The sequence below is a fragment of the Xenopus laevis genome, chromosome 9_10L, assembly GCF_017654675.1.
Source record: "Xenopus laevis strain J_2021 chromosome 9_10L, Xenopus_laevis_v10.1, whole genome shotgun sequence".
Taxonomy (NCBI): Eukaryota; Metazoa; Chordata; class Amphibia; order Anura; family Pipidae; genus Xenopus; species Xenopus laevis.
Window position 1 is genome coordinate 14,731,860 of NC_054387.1, and position 24,558 is coordinate 14,756,417.

At 41.1% G+C, this 24,558-nt stretch overlaps 1 protein-coding gene across 2 annotated transcripts; it reads left to right on the forward strand.

Annotated features, from left to right (window-relative positions):
• The first annotated feature begins 3,899 nt into the window (after positions 1-3,899).
• On the forward strand, positions 3,900-20,116 carry cables2.L (Cdk5 and Abl enzyme substrate 2 L homeolog). Of its 2 annotated transcripts, XM_018234969.2 has the most exons (10): positions 3,900-4,314; positions 11,412-11,483; positions 12,843-12,935; positions 13,206-13,283; positions 14,992-15,100; positions 15,660-15,822; positions 15,936-16,033; positions 16,703-16,809; positions 18,746-18,950; positions 19,168-20,116. In XM_018234969.2, exons 1-10 carry the CDS (start codon positions 3,968-3,970, stop codon positions 19,306-19,308), a joined length of 1,413 nt encoding a protein of 470 aa, XP_018090458.1. In that variant the 5' UTR covers positions 3,900-3,967; the 3' UTR covers positions 19,309-20,116. The 2 variants fall into 2 exon arrangements, with proteins under 2 accessions (XP_018090458.1, XP_018090459.1); XM_018234970.2 differs by lacking the exon at positions 11,412-11,483.
• The last annotated feature ends 4,442 nt before the right edge of the window (positions 20,117-24,558 follow it).

Below are 24,558 nucleotides of genomic sequence, written 5' to 3' on the forward strand. Positions count from 1 at the left end.
TACTTGTAATGGCTACAAAATAGACAATAGTGATAAATGGCTTTGCTAAAACACCGTGTTTTACCAGACGCAATACAGGTTATTTTGTAGCTGCTACTAGTTGTTCTGGAACTGCTAGTAGTGTTTATAATTCAATAAATGAAATGAATTAGAGGGAATATAAACCCTGTGATAATAGTAAATCATGGACTGAGTCTTTAGTTTCATCTGTTTTGTTATTGTTTCCAAGCTTTGATACTGTGTTCTGTGCAATGTATATTATGTTCTGATTTGTTACTTATTTTTTACCATTAAACAAAATTCCCTCCCATTTGTATTAATATTCAGAGAAGAATGTTCTGGGCACACAATAAGCTATACCCTTACACCGGTATGGGACCTGTTATCCAGAATGCTTGGGACCTGGTGTTTTCCAGATAATGGATCTTTGTGTAATTTGGATCTTCATACCCTAAGTCTACTAGAAAATCATGCAAACACGAAATAAGCCCAATCGGCTGGTTCTGCATCCAATAAGGATTAATTATATCTTTGCTTGGATCAAGTACAAGGTACGGTTTTATTATTGCAGAGAAACAGGTAATCATTTTTAAAAAATTGGGATAAAATGGAATCAATGGGAGATGGCTTTTCTGTAATTTGGAGCTTTCAGGATAATGGGTCCCATACCTGTACTGTAAAAAAAATGGCACCTGCTTCCTATATGTATAAAAACAAATATACTGAAATGAAATCTTCTTGGCACACAATAAGCTGTTCCCTAGTGCTGTAATAGATTTAAATGTCCCCTCTACTGCCACCTCCATTTATACTTACATATCCTTAATCCCATCCTATTAGGGATGCACCGAATCCACTATTTAGGATTTGGCCGAACCCCCGAATACTTCGCAAAAGATTTGGCGAATAGCGAAACAAACCCTAATTTGCATAATTTGGGGTGGGAAGGGGAAAACATTTTTTACTTCTGTGTTTTGTGACAAAAAGACACGTGATTTCCCTCCCCACCTTTAATCTGCATATGCAAATTAGGATTCGGATTTGGTTTGGCCTGGCACAAGGATTCGGCCGAATCCTGCTAAAAAAAGGTCAAATCCTGGCCGAATCCCGAACCGAATCTTGGATTCGTTGCATCCCTACATCCTATACACTTATGTAACTTTCTGCTACCCCTTCCCTAGCTATATTTTTCGACACATCCTTCCTTCTTATCTTTAATCCTTTGCCTTCTAAAAGTCAACTCTTAGTTTGACAACTTAGTTTTACTATTCTCTTTTATTACTCTCTCTTCTTCAATCCACTCCCACACTTACCATCATCTATTCAACCTGCTCCCATCTTCTAGTCAGTTAACTGTCAATACAGTCTTTAGTTTTACTTAGACATCACACTAAGTATTTACAATGCCATGGCCCACAAAAATATGTCAAACTCACAGCCCTCTTACACTACCACATTTATTTGCATTTATTTTAAACCCTGGTTTGCTTGTCCTTTAATAGTTTTTAATTTTCTAACACACCTGTTCCAAACCCCCTCTGGACCTTCATACTGCGGGCAGAAGCACTCCCCACCTCCCTCTTGGCTGCTGCTGTTTGGAGCAATATGATGGATATTTGGCTCCTGCTGGCACAGGTAAGAATTAGGGGCAATATGATGGATTATTTTTGGCTGCCGCTGGCATAGGTACAAATTGGGGGTAACAATATGATGGATGTTTTGGTTTATGCTGGCACTGGCACAGATTGAGGGCAATCTGAGGGATTAATTTGGCACAAGTACAAATGGGAGCAATATTATAGGTGTTGGCACAGGTAAAGTGGGCAATATGAATGGTGAGGTGGAAAATGGTAATGCAGGACAGGGTGGGGGGGCACTGATTGAAGCCCTTGGCTAGGGTGCCAAAATACCTTGGCCCGGCCCTGCTATGAACCCTCTCACTCCACCCCCCTCACACTACACAAAGACCTGTGTAGTGGCACACAACCCCATTCACTACTCTCCGTCACCCATGTTCCTGGGCCTTTACATTACTATGAGGCTGGAGAATTGGGGTACATTAGTATGAGGCTGGAGAATTGGGGGGGCTCATTTGATTAAACTTTACAAGTACATTAGAGGACATCCTAGACAAATATAAGGGGACCTTTTTACCCATAAAGTGGATCACCGTAGCCAGAGGCCTCCCCTTTAGACTAGAAGAAAAGAACTTTCATTTGAAGCAACGTAGGGGGTTCTTCACAGTCAGGACAGTGAGGTTGTGGAATGCACTGCCGGGTGATGTTGTGATGCTGATTCAGTTAATGGCTTTCATGATATCTTGGATATACATAATATCAAAGGCTATTGTGATACTAAGCTCTATAGTTAGTATATATATGGGTATATATAATTTATGTGAAAGTAGGGAGGGGTGTGTGTATGGATGCTGGGTTTTCATTTGAGGGGTTGAACTTGATGGACTTTGTCTTTTTGCAACCCGATTTAACTATGTAACATTGCAGAGTGAGTGGGGAGAGGTTAAATTAAAATTCTACTTTAGTAAATAGGATAACCCTCACATACACTGTCTAAGCGCTAGGGATGCACCGAATCCACTATTTTGGATTCGGCCAAACCCCCAAATCCTTTGTGAAAGATTCGGCCGAATACCGAATTGAATCCATTCCCTATTTTGCATATGCAAATCAGGGGTGGGAAGGGGAAAACATTTTTTACTTTACGTGATTTATCTCCCCGCCCCTAATTTGCTCATGCAAATTGGGGTTCGGATTCGGTTCGGCCAGGCAGAAGGATTTGGCCGAATCCTGTATTCGGTGCATCTCTACTAAGCGCACAGTCCCACAACCACACTCATCCATTGTCCCTAAAGGTGGCCATACACGGCAGATAAAGCTGCCGACTTCAGTCGTTTGAACCAATTTGACAGCTTATCTGCCCGTGTATGGGGGCTTCAGACGGGTCTTCCCGACCGATATCTGGCCACGATATCGATCAGGAAGGTTTGATTTTTACCCGACCGACCCGTCGGAGCCCCTTGGCATATCGTAATTCAATCATTCGGCCGAACGTTCGAATTATCCCTGATATAGCCATGCCGTTAGTGGCATATCGGGGAAAGATCGCCAAACGAGCGGATCTTTGAGTCTATGGCCAGCTTTAGCCTCTCACATTCCAACACCTTCACTCACTGTCCCTTCCACTCATTCCAAACTCTGCCAGCGACACTCACACGGCACCTCACGTCACACTCTCTACCACAGTAGAACCCCCACTTTTTATGTCTTTCAGGGGACCGGGGAAAACTCAGAACCAGGGAAATGTGTTAAAGACCCTTAAATGTGAAGTATACAAAGGAAATAAGGTCTGAAGTCATAGTTTTATTTAAACATGTACTGCTCCCCTTGTGCTCCAGCAATGCTCACCACTTCTGCTGCTTCTCAGTCTTCTGCTCTCTCTCACAGTACAACTCCATACAAGCCCTTCCTGCTCCACTGCGACTCACAGCTTTATTCCTTTTCTGCTCACAGCTTGCCACTTTTGCCTGCAGGGTCACATTTCTACTGCCTTCCTTCTCCAAAAGGGCTCACCACTTTTGCCTGGAGAGTCACATTTACCTCCCCCTCCCTCTCACTAATGCTGCTCTGCCTGGTTTTCTCTTACTGCTTCACTTGTGGATATGGACGGTGAGGGAAAGTTTCAGGAGCCTTAAATCACTAAGTAAGGGTACGTAAATTCAGGGTTTATACAGTACAGTAACTCCAAACTCACACACCCCCTTACAGGCTGTCCCCGCCTGACTTGTTACCTCACGGCTCTTTCCCCGCCTTTTCCCTTTCAATCTGAGTGACTGGTCGCTTCACCAATCAGAGGGAAGCTTTGTTGCCAGTTTCCATGGGGTTGACCAATGGCGGAAGGAAGTGGGTGGGGCGGCGGCTGTTCCCCGTTCCGGGGCCTCAGTTAGAGAATGGCAGCGGTTGGCTGCAGCTCTCCCGGTGTTACGGGCCCCGGAGGGGCGACCGGGGAGCTCACTCAGCGTAGGAAACGAGGTAGTGATTCTCGCCGCAGGCAGGCTGCTTTGTTCTTCCTTAATAACATCTCTCTGGATGGAAGGCCCCTGTGCCCTGTGCCTCCGCCGGCCTGGGATGTACCGGAGCCCTCCTGCTTCACTCCGCCTGCCAACGGGCCCCGTATTCTGCTCTCCCGGGACACCCCCCTGCGTCCAGAATCAGAGGAGACCCCCAGGGTTAAGAAAGGTTCTCAGTCCCCGGGGCACCTCCAGACCCACAACTGCCAAACTGTGGAGAAGCAGCGGTGAGTATAGGCCTTGGGCCTCTTGTTACTCTCTCTCTGTCCCCTATTGTTTAGTATGGCCATTCCTTTTATTCTAACGTGCCACCCTGTCACCTCCTGGCCATGATTTTTACAACTCAACTACTTCATGCCCCAGTCTTGTACTTCCCTCCTGCAACCTGCCGTGTACCCCATTTCTGCCCTCCAGGAACTTGCCGTGTACCCCGTCACTGCCCTCCTCTAACCTGCCGTGTACCCCCTTACTGCCCTCCAGGTCCGGACTGGGAATTAAAATAGGCCCTGGCATTTAAAGTACACAGAGGCCCAAACAGCCCCCACCAGCCCACTAAATACTTTCTATGGGACCTTATAGCAGCCCCTTTGGCATTTGCCAGAACCCACAGATTGCCAGTCCGGCCCTGCTACCTTCCTTCAACCTGCCATGTACCCCTTTACTGCCCTCCAGGAACTTGCCGTGTACCCCTTTACTGCTCTCCTGTAACCTGCAATGTACCCCTTTACTGCCCCCTTCATCCTGCCATGTACCCCTTTACTGCCCTCCTTCATCCTGCCGTGTACCCCTTCACTGCCCTCCTCTAACCTGGCATGTACCTCTTCACTGGTCTCCTCTAACCTGCCATGTACCCCTTTACTGCCCTCCTTCATCCTGCCATGTACCCCATTACTGCCCTCCTGTAACCGGCCGTGTACCCCTTTACTGCCCTCCTCTAACCTGGCGTGTACCTTTTTACAGCCCTCCTTCAACCTGCCGTGTACCCCTATACCGCCCTCCTTCAACCTGCCGTCTACCCCTTTACTGCCCTCCAGGAACCTGCAGTGTACTCCTTTACTGCCCTCTGTGAACTCAAGCTGTGGAGTCTGTACATAACCGTAACTGAAAGTGTATCAAAGTAATAAAAATAATAATGTTTAAACTTTAAGCTTTAAAATAGTGTTGCCCTACACTGGTAAAACTGCTGTGTTTGCTCTAGAAAGACTACTATAGTTTATCTAAACAAGTTGATGTGTAGCCATGGTGCAAACATTCAAACAGGAGAAAAGGCACATGTTACATAGCAGATAACAGATAAAACACCATTGTATTGGGCAGGGTCTCTATGTGCTATGTAACCTGTGCCTTTTCTCCTTTTTTTTGCCAGCTTTAATGGTTGACCCCCCCCCCAGCAGCTTGTTTTTATAAACTATAGTAGTCTTTCTGAAGAAAACACACCACTTTTACCAATGCAGATATAAAATATAGTAATTACTTTAAAACGCTTTTGATATTGTTACACCAATCCTGTCATGCTCCTCACATGTAAGGGTAGGACTACACTGACGTTTTCGGCCCGATCCGACGCTCTGCGGCAAAACGCGGGCGTCAAATTGCGTGCAACGGGAATAAGGTAAGAAAAATGTTGGCTGAAGTTGCAGCATTGATCCGACGTGACATGACTGTCAGATGCAGACGCAGCATGCAGTGTCTGCGTCCGACAGTCTTGTCACGTCGGATCAACAATGCAACTTCATCCGACAATGCATTCACTTACCCTATATCCGTCGCACGCAATTTGACGCCCGCGTTTTATCGAGTCGAAAATGTCCGTCTAGTCCTACCCTTTACGTCTGTGCCGAGTCCCCTGTTCGCTAACCCCCCCCCTCGCTGCAATTTAGTTGTTCAGACCTTTCTGGTGGCACATGGGACATTTGAACTGTTCATACAAGGCTTAGCTTTTGAGTGGTAGAACAACAGTGTCCTTGTAGCGCACCCCTTATTTACTATGCAAAGTGGAAGTCAACATCCACAGCAACAAAGTGAGTTTGTTTATGCTGAAGGTATTGTGTTTCCTACACACCCAAATCTCTACTTTTTGTACATGAAAGGTGCCCTTGTATTCCAGTTTTAGGCTGAATGAACCGATCTTGCAAGAGTTACACACAGCTGTGGAGTAGGAGTCTGGAGCAATTTCGGGAATCTGGAGTCCTAATAACTTTAAAATCTAATTGGGTTATTTCAGTTCATGTATTTAAAGGAGTTCACCTTTAAATTAGCTTTTAGTATGATGTAGGGAGACATTTTTCTGAGACAATTGGCAATTTGGTTTTCTTTTTTTATTATTTGTGGGTTTTTTTGTTTTTTTTTTTTTTGTTTTTTTTTAAAGTTAATCAGCAGCTCTCCAGTTTGCAATTTCAGCAATCTGGTTGCTAGGGTCCAAATATCCCTATAGACCCTACATTTATATGAATAGGAGAGGTCCTGCATAGAAAGAAGAGTAATAAAAATAAGCAATAACAATACATTTTGTAGTCTTAGAGCAGAGGTCCCCCAACCTTTTTTGGATCGGGGACCGGGAAGTGAGGTCGGGGTAGGGTCGGCAGAAAGTTTGGATGCGGCGCGCCTCGGACGTGGCGTTTCAGTGCGTCTCATTTTTGTGCAGTGGGCTTGGCGGCCCGGCAGTTGGGGACCCCTGTCTTAGAGCATTTGTGTTTTTAGATGGGGTCAGTGACTCCCGTTTGAGAGATGGAAGAGTCAGAAGAAGGCAAATCATTAAAAAAAACTATTAATAAGAACTAATGAAGACCAATTAAAAAGTTGCTTAGAATAGACCATTTTATAGCATACTAAAAGTTTACTTAAATGTGAACCACCATGACAAGGTGAGCTTTGTGTAGCAGGATAGTCAGGTTTGAAATGAAGCCATCGGTATCTGTACATATTCTCTAAATTACAGTACATATTGGGGGGCAGCAGGAGAACATGATAACATACATAGTAAGTTAGGATGAAAAAAGACGCGTTCAACTTTTTTACGTATGTATATATGGTATGGAACTCAATGGCTTTATTTAATCCATTAAAGGGTGGCTCATCTCGTTGCGTGTGGAATAAAGTTATTAGTGCTATTAATCTGAATAATTCTCTAGTACTGCCTTTATGATGTTCCTCTTTCTCTGTAGATGTAAGAAGATGAGTCGGGATTAACTGTAGGGAGTAGCCTGGTTTGATGAGTCACTGACCGTCTGGTAGCCAGTTTTACAAGCCCAGGCAAAGGTCAATAGAAGGAGACTGAGTAGAAAGGGGATACTGCATGGGAGTCTCACTGCATGGGGGTGGGTTGAAGGCAAACTTCATACAGACATGTGCATTAACTAAATACATTTTCATTAAAATTCATAGTAGCAAACTGGAAATCGGAAGTATTTTATAAAATAACAGAATTCTGTAAACGTTTGTGTCGATAAGCCAAGACTGTGGATTGCATTTAGTATAAGAGAGAATGTATGCTAGAATAGTTTAATGGTATCTCTATACAAGCTAAATATAAAGTTCGGGGGCAGTTCCTGCTGAATTGTGCTTAGTACAGGGGAATACCTATGCTGCCATAGTTTTGTGGGATCTCTCTGTTCGGGCTATGACAAAAACTTAGGGGGCTGTTCGTGCTGAATTGTGCTTAGTACAGGGGAATACCTATGCTATTATAACTATGAAGATTTTCATTCATCCAGGTCATGGTATATCTAGTGTAGGTAAATCTAAAAACAACTGGACTTGCTGAGTAATCAATGAAGACGTTTCACTACTCGTCCGAGCAGCTTCATCAGTTCAACTGACTGGTGTGGGAAGTTCTCGGCATATAAACTCTTCCACTAATCCAATCACAATGGCACATTGTAGCTCTTCAAAGAGGTGACATCTAAAGAAATTAACAGAGGTGTCGATTCTGTGTAGTTACTGAAGAAGCTGCTCGGATGAGTAGTGAAACGTCTTCATTGATTACTCAGCAAGTCCGGTTGCTTTTAGATTTTTTTTATTTTTTAGATTTACCTATACTAGCTATGCTATTATAATTTTATGGTATCTCTGTATAGCCTATGATTAAAGTTATGCTAGTGTAGTGTTATTGTCTCTCTCTCTCTCTCTCTCTCTCTCTCTCTCTCTCTCTCTCTCTCTCTCTCTCTCTCTCTCCCCCTCTCCCTCTCCCTCTCCCTCTCCCTCTCCCTCTCCCTCTCCCTCTCCCTCTCCCTCTCCCTCTCCCTCTCCCTCTCTCTCTCTCTCTCTCTCTCTCTCTCTCTCTCTCTCTCTCTCTCTCTCTCTCTCTCTCTCTCTCTCTCTCTCCCTCTCTCTCTCTCTCCCCCCCCCCCCAGGCCATGAGCAAACTTAGCAGGCTGTTCCTGCTGAATTGTTTCAAGTACAGGGGAATACCTATGCTGCCATACTTCTATGATCTCTCTCATGTGTGTATCGATAAAGTTAGGGCGCTGTTCCTGCTGAACTGTGCTTCAAAGTTCTATGGTCTTGTCACTTTATTCTGTGAGACGTCCTAGAGGGCTGTTCCTATTTAACGGGTCATAGTACAGGGAAATCTGTATTCTGGCATATTTTTTTGGTGAAGCGCTATAGTAGGCAATAGCATAGATTTTTAAGACATTGAAACAATATCTGAAACTTTGACAGTGCCTGTACCACCTTTATAGAAGATAGAGGAAGCAAATGAGTAATACTTTTGCATTCACCTATTACTGTTTTCATAAATGACTATTCATTAGTCATTATTTATAATGATTGGAAAGTTTCTTTTCTTTGGTTACGCAAAATTAGTTATTGTTTCTGCTACTGTAAGCGCATGTGACATTGTTCCTAAAATATGCAACTACTTTTGTTGCAGTACTAAATCACGTAGTCACTTGCATGTACAAGCCTATAAAGTCACATGTAAGGAATGGAATTTGGTTATTGACTGGTTATTGACTTGGTTAGGGTTACAACAAGAAAACCTTGTTTAAAATCATTACACCGTGAGTCACAGTTTCTCTATTTGCATGCAGATTGTTCAGTAACACGACAAAGAGATAATGCCTTGTATCACTGTACACAAAACTGGTACCCTTTTCTGCTCGCAGTGTTTTGTCTTACTGTAACCCAAGTATCTGTAATGCTTAAAATATGAGCAAATACACCCCTGAAGAGTGGCCCTGCCAACTAAGAGTGGGGCCCTAGTTTAAATGTGTGTCTAGCCAAAGTTAGTGTGTTATTGGTTCCTTTAGGATCTATAATATGTGGAGTGTAAGTAAATATTTGCATTGGTTTTTTTTTTTAACCAACTCAGTGTTTGTATCTGATAAAACATACCTCCTAGTAAATGGTTCCAAAGTAAATTAGGATGATTCAGCTCCAACTGATGGCAACCTCTGTTTAGTAAAGCAATTTTAACCTTGTGCTGAGTGCTCACAGTAATCCTTTTATCTATCTTCACTGGAGGCTAAGGGCAGAGAAACATGCAAAGATTCTGGGAGATTAATTGCCTGACAACAAAATGCTGCTTCTTCGGGCGACTTATCTCCCTGAAAAGTCTCCCCCTCCCCCCCGGCTAGAATTTAAATCGCTGGTGGGATGGCACTCTGAGCGCTTCATTTTCCGTCGCGCTTTATCGCCAACGGGAAGGCTTTTCGGGGAGATTTGTCTCCCCGAATTTGCCGATTTGTTGTCGGGCAACTAAATCTCCTCACATCTTCGTGTGTTTCTCTGTCCTGCGGGTGGTGGCACACATTAAGATTCAGGGAGATTAGTCGCCCAGTGACAAATCTCCTCTTCTTCGAGTGACCAATCTCCCCGAATTGCCTTCCTGCCGGCAAGTATGTGTGAATCGCCGGCAGGATGGCACTCGGATCGCTTCGGTTTTCTGAAGTTTCCTCATGAAGCAACTTCGGTACGGTATACAATAGCTTGTGATTTTACATGTGTGCAATATTATCCATACACGATGAACCTTGTCCCATAGTACTGAAGAACACATTCCAAAACACCATCGAAAGTCTTATTTGCTCAGATTGCAGTTCCAGACTCTAGTTTACGAGGAGCAGTCATGTTCCTGTCTCGACTCCGTGAAATGGTATCCCAGCAGTATAATATTTCCAAACAAACTTGTGCATCAGGTCAAGTCTGAGCAATATATATTTATGTACATCTAGCAGCCCTGTCTCCTTGGAATGTATTTTGCTGGCATGGAAAGAAGTTCCGGTTTTGTAGTAATGACAAAAAAAAAATACTAGGGCTCTGTTACACATGTGGGGTCTTTCGACTTTTTTCTCTTACTTTATCTGTTAATTATTTATTCTACTATTATAAAAACTGCCCAACGATATGTCTATGAAGGTTTTCATTCATCCAGGTCATGGTATATCTAGTAGAAGTAATTCTAGAGCAACTGGACTTGCTGATTAATCATTGAAGACGTTTCACTACTCGTCCAACAGCTTCAACTGACCAGTTCACAAAACTTCACACCTCCATTCATGGAACTCTCTCAAGTAACACCTGCCTCTTTGAGTTGCATGACACAATGGTAATTCTATCACAGTAACTATACACCTCACAACTGCTGTGAGTTTCACGTGTCACCTCCACTGTGATTGGATAATTGGAAAAGTTTATATGCCGAGAATTTCCCGTGCTAGTCATTTGAACTGAAGAAGCTGTTCCAATGAGTAGTGAAATGTCTTCAATGATTAACCAGCAAGTCCAGTTGCTCTAGATTTACTTCTACTAGATAAAAAAAAAAAAAAAAAAAAAACTCCTGACCAATCCAGAGTTGCGGCCCATTCTGAATCAGATTTTATGACTCCTAAACCAAACGGAGACTTGTTTATTAAGGGTAAGTCCACACAGGGCGTTTTGGGGAGATTTGGTCGCCTGGCGACTATTCGGTTCGTTTTTGCAGCGACCAATCTCCCCAAACGCCTTCCCTGAATCTGCGCTGGCTAAAATGAAAAAAAACGCAGGCGCTATAACACGCAGTGATTTGTTTTCTGAAGTTTCCTAGTGAGGCAACTTTGAGCGACTTTGAAAAACGAACCGCCGACTGTGATTAGCCCTGTTTTTTTTTTTTTTCAGGGAAGGCGTTTGGAGAGATTGGTTGCCGCTAAAATGAGGCGATTAGTCACCAGGCGACCAAATCTCCCCAAAACGCCCTGTGTGGCCCTGTGTGGCACCCTGAAGGTGATCAAAAACAACAGCTCCATACAGATTGATGTAGATCAAGCTGGTTTCTCTTCTGATATCTTTATGTGAATTATTTGCTTTTGCTCAGTTGCATGAATGTCACCATCCCCTCTTGCAGAAAACGTCATGTTTCTCAGCGCTGCTCGCTAGAGTTAATAGATGACACAGAGGAATGTGCTACTTTTCAGAGGTACAGTTGTGATCTGTGCACGACCACCTTTCACTACTCTTCACTTGTATGCCTCATTAATGCTCCTTTTTAATCTCTCAATTTTAATGCAGCGGCTTGTATTATTAATGGGTAACATTGTTTCCCTAATTATATATTTTTCTCTCTGCGCTATTCACTAAAATCTACTAACAGGGTCTGCACTGAGCATGGGAAAAGCTGTATGTTTACTTCTCTACAGTAAAGAGGAAACTGCCATTGTTATAAAAAATTACTAAATAGAAGTGGATGTAAATCATATAGAAGAAACAAACAATTTGAAGTGGCCAGTTGCTAAGCACTGATAAATCATATGATTTGAAAAGCTATAGCTATGACTGTGCCTTTTCCAAAGAATGCAGGATAGGTTTTCATTTCTGTGTCCCCAGATCTCATTTTAATTGATCTATAGAAGACAAAGCAATATATCTTATGTAGCTGTGGGATAGTAGTTATAGTTGTGATATAGTGCCTATAGTAGCAGTCGGATAATAGTCTCTGGGAAGGGACTGTGGCTGTGGGATAGCGGGTATAGTAGGGAGAGATGGTGCCTATAGTAACAGTGGGATAGAAGGTATAGTAAGGAGAGATGTGCCTGTAGTAGCAGTGGGATAATCGTCTCTGGGTTGGGATTGTGGCTGTGGGATAGCAGGTATAGTAGGGAGAGATGGTGCCTATAGTAGCAGTGGGTGACTGTGGGATAGCAGGTATAGTAGGGAGAGATGGTGCCTATAGTAACTGTAGGGTAATAATCTCTTGGATGGCAGTGTGACTGTGGGATAGCAGGTATAGTAGGGAGAGATGGTGCCTATAGTAGCAGTGGGATAATCGTCTCTGGGATGGGACTGTGGCTGTGGGTTAGCAGGTAAAGTAGGGAGACTTTGTGCCTATAGTAACAGTGGGATAATAGTCTCTGGAAAGGGACTGTGGCTTTGGGATAGCAGGTAAAGTAGGTAGAGATGGTACCTATAATGGCAGTATACAGCTGGTTGCACCCTGGAGTGCCGTATTTTGTGGCATACATAATGGGCAAGCAAACAGTCAGGCAGCTGTGCTCTCTGTATTTTTCTTCAAAAGGTTAAAGCATGCTGGGGACTTTAATTAAGCAAGATATGGGACTCAAGGTCACAACACTACTAACAGGTCACCTAAACTTTGCATGTTATTTCTTTGAGTTCATTGTTTGACTCTTTTTAAACAGCAATAACTATTGTGTGCCACTCTATGCATGCATCTGGGCCTATGCCACATGTTTGCTTGTGCTATCATCCCTAACGCTAATAATGTTACTTTGAGCCTACAAAGACTCTCTTTTGTTAATGTTATTTTCTGATTCTACAGGCCCAAGTACCTCGCCGAGTCTCCACGAAGTTCTGTTCTGAGAAAGATTCATTTCATTAAGAGCATGAGACAGTACGACATCCGCAACAGCAGGTATACTGCAGGTTTCTCCTGGGAAAATTGACTGCATAGTGATAAAATGATTCTGCTGAGTGGCACAATGTTTCTATTACAAAAAAAGAGGAGATGTGTACTTTAGGGAAGTGAGACACTCTATAGGAAACAATTGGCAGATCCTGTTCATAAATATAATTTTAAATAGATGAAAAAAATATATGTGAATATAATAAGCTGTTCTGTCACACTGTAGCTTTCAAATGCTTAAAGTGAAAGGTCACTTTTTCTTTCTTTTTTTCTTTTTAGAATAGTCTTGATTTGTGCTAAAAGGTCCCTCTGCGGAGCATTTTCTGTCTTGCCATATGGAGAAAGCCTACGGCTCAGGTGAGGCTCACTTTATCCAAGAAGCATTATAATGCTGGTTAACACTGTGGTAAGCATACCCTTTTAAGGGAAAGTTAAATAGATAATCATGTTTTTCTTTTGAATCAGGCTGATTACTATTTTGGCAGAAATGCACCATAAACTATCATTATCATCACTACCATAGACTTCAGTTAGAACTGCCTGACAACCATTATATATGTGGTTCTCAGACAAAGAATTTTCATTAAAAAAATCAAACAAACCATATTAGCAGGTTCCCATTAAAGTCAATAGCAGGTTGCAGGTGCTTTAAAGGGGTGGTTCACCTTTAAATTAACTTTTAGTATTTTTTATAGAATGGACCATTCTAAGTAACTTTTCAATTGGTCTTCTTAATTTTTTATAGTTTTTTTTTAGTTATTTGCCTTTTACTTTGAATTCTTCTCAGCTTTCAAACAGGGGTCACTGAACTCATCTAAAAATAAATGCTCTTTAAAGCTACGTATAAATGTTGTTATTGCTACTTTTTATTACTCCTCTTTCTATTCAGTCCCTCATATTCCAGTCTCTTATTCAAATCAGTGCATGGTTGCTAGGCTAATTTGGACCCTAGCAACCCGACTGCTGAAACTGCAAACTGGAGAGCTGCTGAATAAAAAGCTAAACTCGGAAACCACAAATAATAATAAAATGAAAATCAGTTTCAAATTGTCTCAGAATATCACTGTCTACATATACTAAAAGTTAATTTGAAGGAGAACAATCCCTTTAACCGCTGGTTAAAATGTCAGTGGAGAAAAATCTTTGTGTACCATAGCCCTTTTATGCTGAGGATTTGCAAAGGAGTGCTATGTTCTGTAAAACAAAATAATCCGCATTTTAGAAGGAAAACAGAGTGGACCATCCAGTGCATTCCTAACTTCTGTAGAACTGCACATCCAATCGTTCTCTGCCATACACTATAGTTGGGCATACATAGACCTCTGCAAATGAACAATTCTTTGTCTATTTTGCTGTGTCTGGTTGGGCTGGACTGATTCTTATTGGGAGTTTTACTCAAATTCCAATTCTTAGATTTTGATTAATAGAGTTTTCCTGCATTCACATCAATAACTAATCATGTACTGATGGGATCTATTAGGGCAGCTGTTACTTTGGGCTTATAGCTGGATCAACAAGCTTCCAAGTGATCTGTGGATCCAAGTCAGTATAGGCCCATCTATGGCCAAAGTGATCATATTGCAAATTAGTGCAGTTTCTGCTACAAACATAAAACCTACATTGTGGGAAAAAATAAATAATCATTCTCAAAGGTTCTTGCACATAGCACTTCACTCATTGTCTCCTGTCCTTAACTGCTGGAGGAGCAGGAAGGAAAGGGTTGGACGCTGTATTTGGGACTCAATAGAACTATAAAAAAAAAAATTAGAGATGAATATAAATAAACGTTGAAAATATATTAATATCTCATTTATGCCGAGACTACTGCTTGCACCCAGAGCAGAAACACTGGGGATGAAGTGAGTACAATACAATAACCAGAAGTTTTTGTCCACAGGGAAATTTGGGCTTTTTGCTTCTCTAAATGATAGCTGTCTTCCCCACGCCCTCCTCAGTTTGCATGAAGATGCTGTGATTTGTAGTTTGATGGTCTTTCTAAATCTTTTAGATACTGTATACGAGGGTTAAAGCCACAGTAAATCTTTACAGCTCTTTAATTCCCTAGTGAACTGCGAGCTGATGGGACAAGGCAGCGACATCCGTCCGGTGGGGTTTCGAATGCTAGCGACTCCATATTTGGAATGGAAGGTGTGGAACTTGGAGTCGAAGGAGAGGTAAGAGTAGCTGTTGTAATCCTAAAGGGCAATTATGTCTTGAGCTCGGTACAGAGGAATACCTACGCTACCATAAATTTATGGTATCTGGCTGTACAGGGTATAAGAAAACCAAGGGAAGTCTCCAGGGTATTCAAATTGGCATTTAAGTCTCATTATAGATGACCACGACTCCCGTGCCTCCATACAAATGCTGCATAGGCTATTCCCTTCTGGCGTCTTGTATTGAGATTATAAATGCAATAGGAGCCCTGTCTAAGTAAAGCAGAAAGAAAAAAGATTTATTTTTTTTAGAACACAATACAAATCCATGATTTTTATCCACATGGATACAAGTGAGTTTTAGAGACGGCATGCATTTGTCTTAAAGATTCATGCAAAGGTGCTAATTCACAAATATGCCTTCAGACATTCTCGCATGTGCCCTAGTTCATAAAGGTCCTTGCTATGTTTCAGCAGTTTACTTAGCCTTTTAACATCACTATTTTTTATACAACTGTTACCCCAAGTGATTACAACACCGCTGATTATGCCCCTTGTTTTTCTTATTGTCTCCTAGACCGTTTCCTATGCCAGGTTTCTCTACCCTACAAATGCACTCGTCAGCAAGAAGTGCGAAGGACAAACTCCTGCACCCCCTCACAGAGTCAGCTCCTACGACTCGGCCAAACGGAATCATTCATCTGCGAGGTTTATTCCTGTGACCTCTGGACCTGAATTAGGTAGACTAAAAAGCTCTGTTTTGCTTACTCAACTGCCAGGCCACATAGAAGAAAACAGATTTGCTTGGCATCTTCCTTTATAAAATCATTTTTCTTTGCTGGTTCCAATGCAGAATCCGGAGAGAGTGTGGAATATGACCCCAATATTCTGGACGATCCTCAGTGGCCATGTGGAAAGCACAAACGTGTTCTTATCTTTGCCTCCTACATGGTAAGTGGATTTTTTGTAGGTTACTGCAGCATTTAAAATAAAAAATACTTTTGCATCTTCCTTATTAAAGAGGGTTTAAACATGTGGCTTATTCTTGGCAAACGGCAAATCCCAGCTTCAGTGCCTGACGGCAAATATAATTCTGAAGGCTTTATGCACGTTTTCTTATTTATATAGTATTGAATATCTTTTATCCGTTTTAGATTTATTTTTAATCCCCTACTCTAATAATCCATGTATCTGCTGCACAGATATCTTTCCCCATTACACATCTAGCAGATTGTAGAGATAAAGTTCCTCTCTCATCCAATACAGACTGAACTGAATGGCATTAAAGCTCGTTTCAATACACCCATGAATCTCGTGGCTGAATCGTCGGATATACAGGTAGAAACAATAGAGTTCTACCTGTATATGACGATTCAGCCCTAACAATGGCCAATGTTTGGGTGCCTTCAAAGGCACCCGATCAAAATTTTCCGACGAGCCGACAGATATCCAAGTCTTCTGCCAATATCGGTCTACACGCACCAAATATCACACGAAAATTTGTTTTGTATGATATTATCTGTGCGTCTATGGCCACCGTTAGTATTGTGCAAGTGTATACTTGTAGCTAAGTACATTGCAAATGAGCAAGCAGCTCTAAAATATATCTTCTTCTAACAGACTACGGTTATTGAATATGTAAAACCAGGCGACTTGAAAAAAGATATGAACGAAACCTTCAAGGAGAAGTTCCCCTATGTAAAGCTGACTTTGAGCAAGATCAGGAGGTGAGGCTGCAAACCACTGACTTTTTTTCCATACTCGTATGAATCTTAAAGGGATACTGTGATGGGAAAACATGTTTTTTTTCAAAATGCATCAGTTAATAGAGCTGCTCCAGCAGAATTCTGCACTGAAATGCAATTCTCAAAAGAACAAACATATTTTTTTTTTTATATTGAATTTTGAAATCCGACATGGGGCTAGGCATATTGTCAGTTTCCCAGCTGCCCCAGTCACGTGACTTGTGCTTGCACTTTAGGATGGAACTACTTTCTGCCAGGCTGTTATTTCTCCTACTTAGTTGTGATACTGACACTAATAAATGAATTTTAGCATATGAATGTACATTAAATGTTACCTATAGGTCATGTTGATCATTTTTTGCTGAGAGGTTTGTTTTTGTATATAATTGTTAGTTGAAGTTCCTAAGCCTGACTCTCTGACTTTGCCAACCTGACTGTCCCATCTCAGCCTGTTAGTTACAGTTTCCAATGCTAACGGACCCCTGCTGCACAAATATGGCAGCCCCCTCATTTAGGAACATGGGGGATCAGACAGGTAATGTAAAAGCATCATGCAAATACTTTATGGCAAAGTTAGAAGTAGCTTGCAAAGACAATATTATAATAAAATTTAATTTCAGGTGTCAGTATCTCTTTAATGTAACTGAATCAGTCTCAGTGGGACTTGGCTTTTACTATTGAGTGCTGTTCTTAGATCTACCATGGAGCTGTTAATCTTGTTTTAGGGAGCTGCTTTCTGGTTACCTTCCCATTGTTCTGTTGTTAGGCTGCTGGGGAGGAAAGAGAGGGGGGTTGATATCACTCCAACTTGCAGTAAAGAGTGACTAAAGTTTATCAAAACACAGGTCACGTGACTGGGGGCAGCTGGGAAACTGACAAAATGTCTAGCCCCATGTCTGATTTCAAAATTTAATCTAAAAAAATCTGTTATTTTGAAAAATGGATTTCAGTGCAGAATCCTGCTGGGAGGAGCACAACGTTTTGAAAAAAAACATGTTTTCTCATGACAGTATCCCTTTAAGTGATTTGTTTAAAACATTGCTTAAAGGGCCAGTATGACCCTTTTTTGTTAACCGTTTTTTGTTTGATATAAATATTCAAAACCTATATGTCTAGATATTTCTTGCTTTGCTTTCATTAGCTTCTAGGAAGCTTGCTACTAACTTTATCCATGACCAAAATTGGTCATATCCTACCAAACAGTTTGACAAGATTGGATTCAATTATATTAAGTGGGTTTTGTCATCTGTGGTTTTTTTTTATTTATTTTTTTTGTGTTTCAAGAAATATGAAATTAAAGGGCTGGTTCACGTTTGAGTTAAGTTATAGAATGGCCAATTCTAAGCATGTCGTCATCATTCATTTATTTATTAAAAGTTTGATTTGCTATCTTCTGACGTTATCCAGATTTCAAATACCCTATCTAAAAAACAAATGCTCTGTGAGGCTACAAATGTATTGTTATTGTTTCTTTTGATTACTCCTCTTTCGATTCAGGCCTCGCTTATTCAAATTAATGGCTGCTAAATTAATTTGGACCCTAGCTACCAGATTGCTGAAATTGCAAACTGGAGAGCTGCTGAATAAAAAGCTAAATAACTCAAAAACCACAAATGTTTTTAAAAAAAAAAAAAAAAAAAAAAAAAAAGCAAATTGATTCAGAATATCACTCTCTCCATCATAATAAAAGTTAACTCGGATGAACAACCCATTGAATACAAAAGTATTATTGGATTGGCTCCTCTGCTTATATTAACCACTTGTGATTCTCCCAATCTGTTATTAATTCAAGCCGAACTTGTATAAACACTTCAGTGCTTTGAAACATAGCACAATTTTTGCAAGCATAAATAAAGAATTCATGTTCATTTTTCTTAGCATGTTGGTTTTTAATCCTTTCTTTTCTCCCCTTCCTCAGTTTGAAGCGTGAGATGAGGAACGTGGCCAAAGAGTGTAACCTGGAGCCTGTCACTGTGGCAATGTCCTATGTGTATTTTGAGAAGCTCGTTTTACAGGGCAGGGTGAACAAGCAAAATCGCAAGTTGAGTGCAGGGGCCTGCGTCTTACTTGCTGCTAAGATAAGCAGTGATTTTAAAAAGCCAGAGCTGAAGCATTTGTTGGATGTAAGTATGCCTGGTAACATCCTTTCTTCGTGCCATTTAGTGTGGTATAATTCTCCCAGCACCCCTCTAGTCTCTACATTGCAAGTGGTGTGGTTGGGTTATGACGGTATATATTGTGTGCCCAGAACATTCATTTTCTGTATATATTTATATAATTAGAATATTTTCATCCAGTTGACGTGCTAAACAATGTTCTTTTCTTTTGCCTGTTCCACAGAAGCTTGAAGAACGCTTCAGAGCCAACCGAAGGGACCTTGTGGGTTTTGAACTGACTGTGCTTGTTGCTATGGAGCTGGCTCTCTACCTCCCAGAGGCCCATGTATTACCTCACTTTCGCCGTTTGACCAGGCAGCAGTAGGGGGAACCATTGTTTGATTTAGACATGCACCTGTGAATCTGTAGGTTACTGCCACAGAGCAGTGGCCTCTTGCTCTCTGTGTAAAGGGGGACTACTTGTTGCAACCCATGAAATAGTTGTCACTGAATCATCACAAGGCCAGTGTATCTTCTTTATAGTTGTATGCAACAGCAGATATGTGCCATTACCTGGTTAGCACATATCCCAATATAGTGTCACATTGTGTGATTTTTAGATCTTATTTTTAACCAGATATGTCAACACACACAACTTCTAGAAATTCTTGTTCAATGGCATTTCCTACTTAAAACGTGCTTGCCCTTGAACAAAGGTAAACATTGAAAAAGGTTCCCTAATATGAAACAAATACTCAAAAGCACATTTCAGTGCCTTTGTGACAGGCCTAGCATTAAAGATAGTCAAGGCTTTATTTTTTTAGCGAGCGTTTTGCCGCTTGAGTTTTACATTTCAGAGACGACAAGTTATTTATATATATATTTTTTTTTTTTTACAACCATTCAGCTTATAGCTTAGCCAAGAATAAGCATGTGAGCTAGGGGGTTAAAAGGCAATAAAGCGCATCTTCCACAAGGTTTATTTTTTATACATTTGAGAGAGGTTTCTGCAGATCTGGTGCCTTGTGATATGTCTCTTTATCTTTTATTTGTTATACGTTTCAAAATGCAAATACCAGTTGCTTCCTTGCATTCGTCATGGGTAAAAGAAACGGTAAAGTAATATGCATATGTGTTTTAAGAAAAAGATGTGCCTAAATTAAACTGGTCTGGTACCAGCTCTTTATTTATTATATTATGTAAAATTCAGCTTTTTTTTTTTTTTTAAATCCTGTTTTGTGATTTTATAAGCTTTGTTTGCAATGCTTTTTCAGCTTTTGTTTCAGTCCATCTGTCTAAAGGAGAGCAACATTTGAAGGCCTTTTTCAAACATAGAAGTTAAAAACTTCTGTTTTCTTGCAGTTCCAAATCTATATGGCCCTCTGAATAAATTGCACAATTTTAATGTAACGTTAGTGTCCCTGTCCCACCCACTGCTTGAATTACAGATGCTGTGCCCCTCCTTTTTGTAAGCTGCCATGATTTTTCTAGTAACAGCCACCCTGCCTCCTCCCCCTGTAAACTGCCATTGCTGTGTTCTAATCCCACCCACTACTTGAGTTAGACTTTCTGCTGTAAACAGTGTGTTATAGTTACATGCAGTGCTTCAGTTACAAACTCTCACTGCCACTTCTCATGTTAGCTGTCATCTCTGTGTTCTAGTCCCACCCACTGCTTGAGTTCCAGACTCCCAGCAGACTACAGGCTCCCTGTTGTGCCAGCAGGTGATCTAGTTCAGCCCACTGCTTGAAAAGGTTTACAGTCCTCCCAGTTTTAATAGGTAAGGTAAGGTTCTATCTGACTATACAGGTATGACCCTAAGATCACTTCTTAATCTGAAACACAGCCTTCACAGGGAGGTAGGAAATCATCTTTAAAGGGATACTGTCATGGAAAAACATGTTTTTTCCAAAACTTGTCAGTTAATAGTGCTGCTCCAGCAGAATTCTGCACTGTAATCCATTTCTCAAAAGAGCAAACAGATTTTTTTTATATTCAATTTTGAAATCTGACATGGGGCTAGACATATTGTCAGTTTCCCAGCTGCCCCCAGTCATGTGACTTGTGCCTGCACTTTAGGATGGAATTACTTTCTGGCAGGCTATTATCTCTCCTACTTAATGTAACTGAATGTGTCTCAATGGGACTTGGCTTTTACTATTAATTGTTGTTCTTAGATCTAACAGGGAGCTGTTATCTTGTGTTAGGGAGCTGCTATCTGGTTACCTTCCCATTGTTCTTTTGTTAGGCTGCTGGGGGGGTGATATCACTCCAACTTGCAGTAAAGAGTGACTGAAGTTTATCAGAGCACAAGTCACATGACTGGGGGCAGCTGGGAAACGGACAATATGTCTAGCCCCATGTCAGATTTCAAAATTGAATATAAAAAAAGCTGTTTGCTCTTTTGAAAAATGGATTTCAGTGCAGAATTCTGCTGGAGCAGCACTATTAAACATGTTTTCCTTTTAACTAAAGTCAAGAAAAGAAAACTTTTAATTGCAACTTTACAATTTAATGATATAACGGAAGCATTGGAGATATGTGTGATTCATGAGTACAAAATTACTTCTTTACAAAAAGGGTTTAGTTCTTCTTTAAAATAACTCCCTTTTTCTCCTATCTCCCTATACAAGTTACTGCATATATTTATACACCATCTCGTGCCAAATTGGGTTCTCGGTTGCAATCAGAAGTTGCAGCACAGTGCATGTAACAAGGATTAAACAAGCAGTGAGTGAGGTGGGGGACCCTCCCCTGGGCTTTAATCTCATATGCACTGAATGTTGGCTTGTATGTGCTTTTGTGTCAATACTTTCTATGAGTAAACTGTAGAAAAATTGATGCCTGCTGGGCTTTGTGGGGGGTGAACTCTGCCCATTAGCTAGCTGGTTAGTGCCAAGGTGCATTGAGTCAAAGTGGAGCATTAATGTTGAACACTGTGTGTGTGTTTAACCCTATTCTTTCCTTCGAACAAACTGTCCTGTTGGCACAGCTGCTGTTACCAGACCTAGCCGCCTCCAACAAGATCTTTACAGTGCCAGTCTTATTCTGACTACTGGTGACTATTTAGTTCTTCCAACCTTTAGCAACCACTGTGACTGTCTGTAAACGCTGGCATTTGTTGCACATAGAACAATATTTATATATCAAGTTCTCTATGTTAGAGAATATATAATTTAAGCACATTCATTGTGCTGCTCTTCTGGTTTATATAGAGAGAGGCGGTGTCTGTGTATTTCCAGACCGCCTATGAAGACGAGAGAAAAGTCAAAAGCTTCCTTCATCCTGTCCTACTTCTAGAGCGGGATACACGGTTAACTGGGCGGTGATATTTTTTTTCTGCTTATTAAAGGAGTGGTTCACCTTTAAGAAAACTTTCAGTAAGTTATGGGGCAAATTTATTAAGCGCTGGGAAATTTGCCAGTGACGGCTTTGCAGCCATCGCAACACTTGGGCAGGCGTAAATCCGCTAGGACAACGCGTCCAGGGCGCCGAACGGTGGCAAATTTACGCTAGTGTTACTTCGGCAAGCAAAGTGAAGTTGCGCTAGCGTTGGGTAATTTGCATACGGCGGGAAGTGAAAGTACAAAGCATGTATATATTGCAGCAAATACTCTACATTATATTACACAAGCCCAGGGAACCTTAATAAAATAGAGTTGTTATAATGCCCTACACATGAGCCCAGTGTATAGCTGGTGCCATATGGAAGAAAATGTATGGGGAAGTCTGGGTACCCAAAAAAATGTTTATGGACTTTTGCAGCCTATCACCCTGAAAAAGAGAAAAGACACCAGCGTTTTTCTGGGACTTAGAAAAATTTTCAACAAAAAATTGAGGAAGCCCTGTACACTCCATCGCACTTCGCCTGGTCTGAGCTGGCGATGGCAAGTCTAGCGGAACAGATAACATTCAGTAAAATCCGCATCTTAGTGAATTAGCGGACTTGCGTCTATTCCTTGGAGAGAAAATTTGCGAATGAGCGCTAGCATGTCTTTTGCTAGCAAAGTTACGCCTGCGCCCGTTAGTAAATCGACAAAGTGTCGAAATGACGTCTCGCTGGCAAATTTTCGCCAGCGTTAGTCACTTCGCCCTTTAGTAAATTTGCCCCATAGAGTGGCTAATTCTAAGCAACTTTTCAATTGCCTTCACTTTTTCTCTTTTATAGTTTGAATTATTTGCCTTCTTCTTGACTCTTTCCAGCTTTCAAAAGGGAGTTACTGACCCCATCGAGAAAACAAATGCTCTATAAGGCTACAAATGTATTGTTATTGCTACTTTTTATTACTCGTCTTTCTATTCAGGCCCTTTCTTATTCCAGTCCCTTATTCAAATCAACCCTAGCAATCAGATTCCCAAAACTGCAAACGAGAGCTGCTGAATAATAAGTGAAAAATGCAAAAACCGCAAATAAATATCGCTCTTCATCATACTAAAAGTTAATTTAAAGCTGAACAACCCCTTTAGGTATACTTTTAAGTATCCTGATTTATCCGTGGGACCATAAAGTAACACATTAAGCATTAACCCATTATCTGCTGCTTTGCACACAGAATTGTAAGTATGAAAGTTAACTTATTGGGAAAATATATTGTGTTTATAGGTGTTGGGATATACCCCATGTTAACCTCTAATATGAGGGCATGTATTTATACATACGAGTGGGAGATCCGTTATGGTTTCCAGTTACATGGTGCAATATGAGGGTATAGCTTATTGAGTTCATATAAAATGCTGTCACTGTATATTTGTATTTATACATATGGGAAAGAGGTGCCGTATTGTTTCCCTTAGACAGTACAGTATGAGGGTATAGCTTATTGTGTGCCCAGAACATTCCTTCTCTGTATATTTGTATTTATACATATGGGAAGGAGGTGCCATATTGTTTCCCTTAGACAGTACAGTATGAGGGTATAGCTTATTGTGTTGTGCCCAGAACATTCCTTCTCTGTATATTTGTATTTATACATATGGGAAAGAGGTGGGGTTACTTGTAGAAAGATACAGAGACAGTGGGCTGTTGACTAGAAGCATGGCAGATCACACTCGTTTTTATCCTATAGGGGGAAAGAATGTTCTATGCTTACATGCAGTTTACTGGGAAATGACTATGGAAGACTCCCTTTAAAGACTACATTTTCCCTTTATTCCCACATCAATTATGTGTGAGAGATCTATGTGGGACATGTATGAGCATAGTTAGGGGGACTAACATTTGGTGTTGCTATGCTCCCCACAGCACATTTGCATTTCTGTCTTCTCCTTGACACTGTCCATTGAGCACAACTGCATCAGAAAGACTGTTTAAATCACCAGCATTTTAATCCCCTGCCACCATTGCTCTCTGACCGTTACAGCTCCTTCTCGTGGTAGGGTGTGTGTACTGCGTCTGTGTGTGCCATCGCCCCTGTTAATTCTAGACACTCGGGGCTGCAAGAACTTGGTGACAGCTCAAATGCTTCAGTGTCTTTATACCATGGGCGACACAAAAAGCAAGGGCTTGCAAAACCTTTTTTTTTTTTTTTTACTTTTTTTTAACTGTAGAACTATAACTTGTTTTTTTTTTTTTTAGTGTGCCATCGTTTTGCTGTGAACTGAGATAGAAAATGATATATATATATATATATATATA

Coding starts and splice junctions, on each gene's coding strand:
- cables2.L (XM_018234969.2), top strand. CDS start 3,968: ATGGCAGCGGTTGGCTGCAGCTCTCCCGGTGTTACGGGCCCCGGAGGG. Junction 12,936..13,205: donor TACGACATCCGCAACAGCAG/GTATACTGCAGG, acceptor TTTTCTTTTTAG/AATAGTCTTGATTTGTGCTA. Junction 16,810..18,745: donor ACTTTGAGCAAGATCAGGAG/GTGAGGCTGCAA, acceptor CCCCTTCCTCAG/TTTGAAGCGTGAGATGAGGA.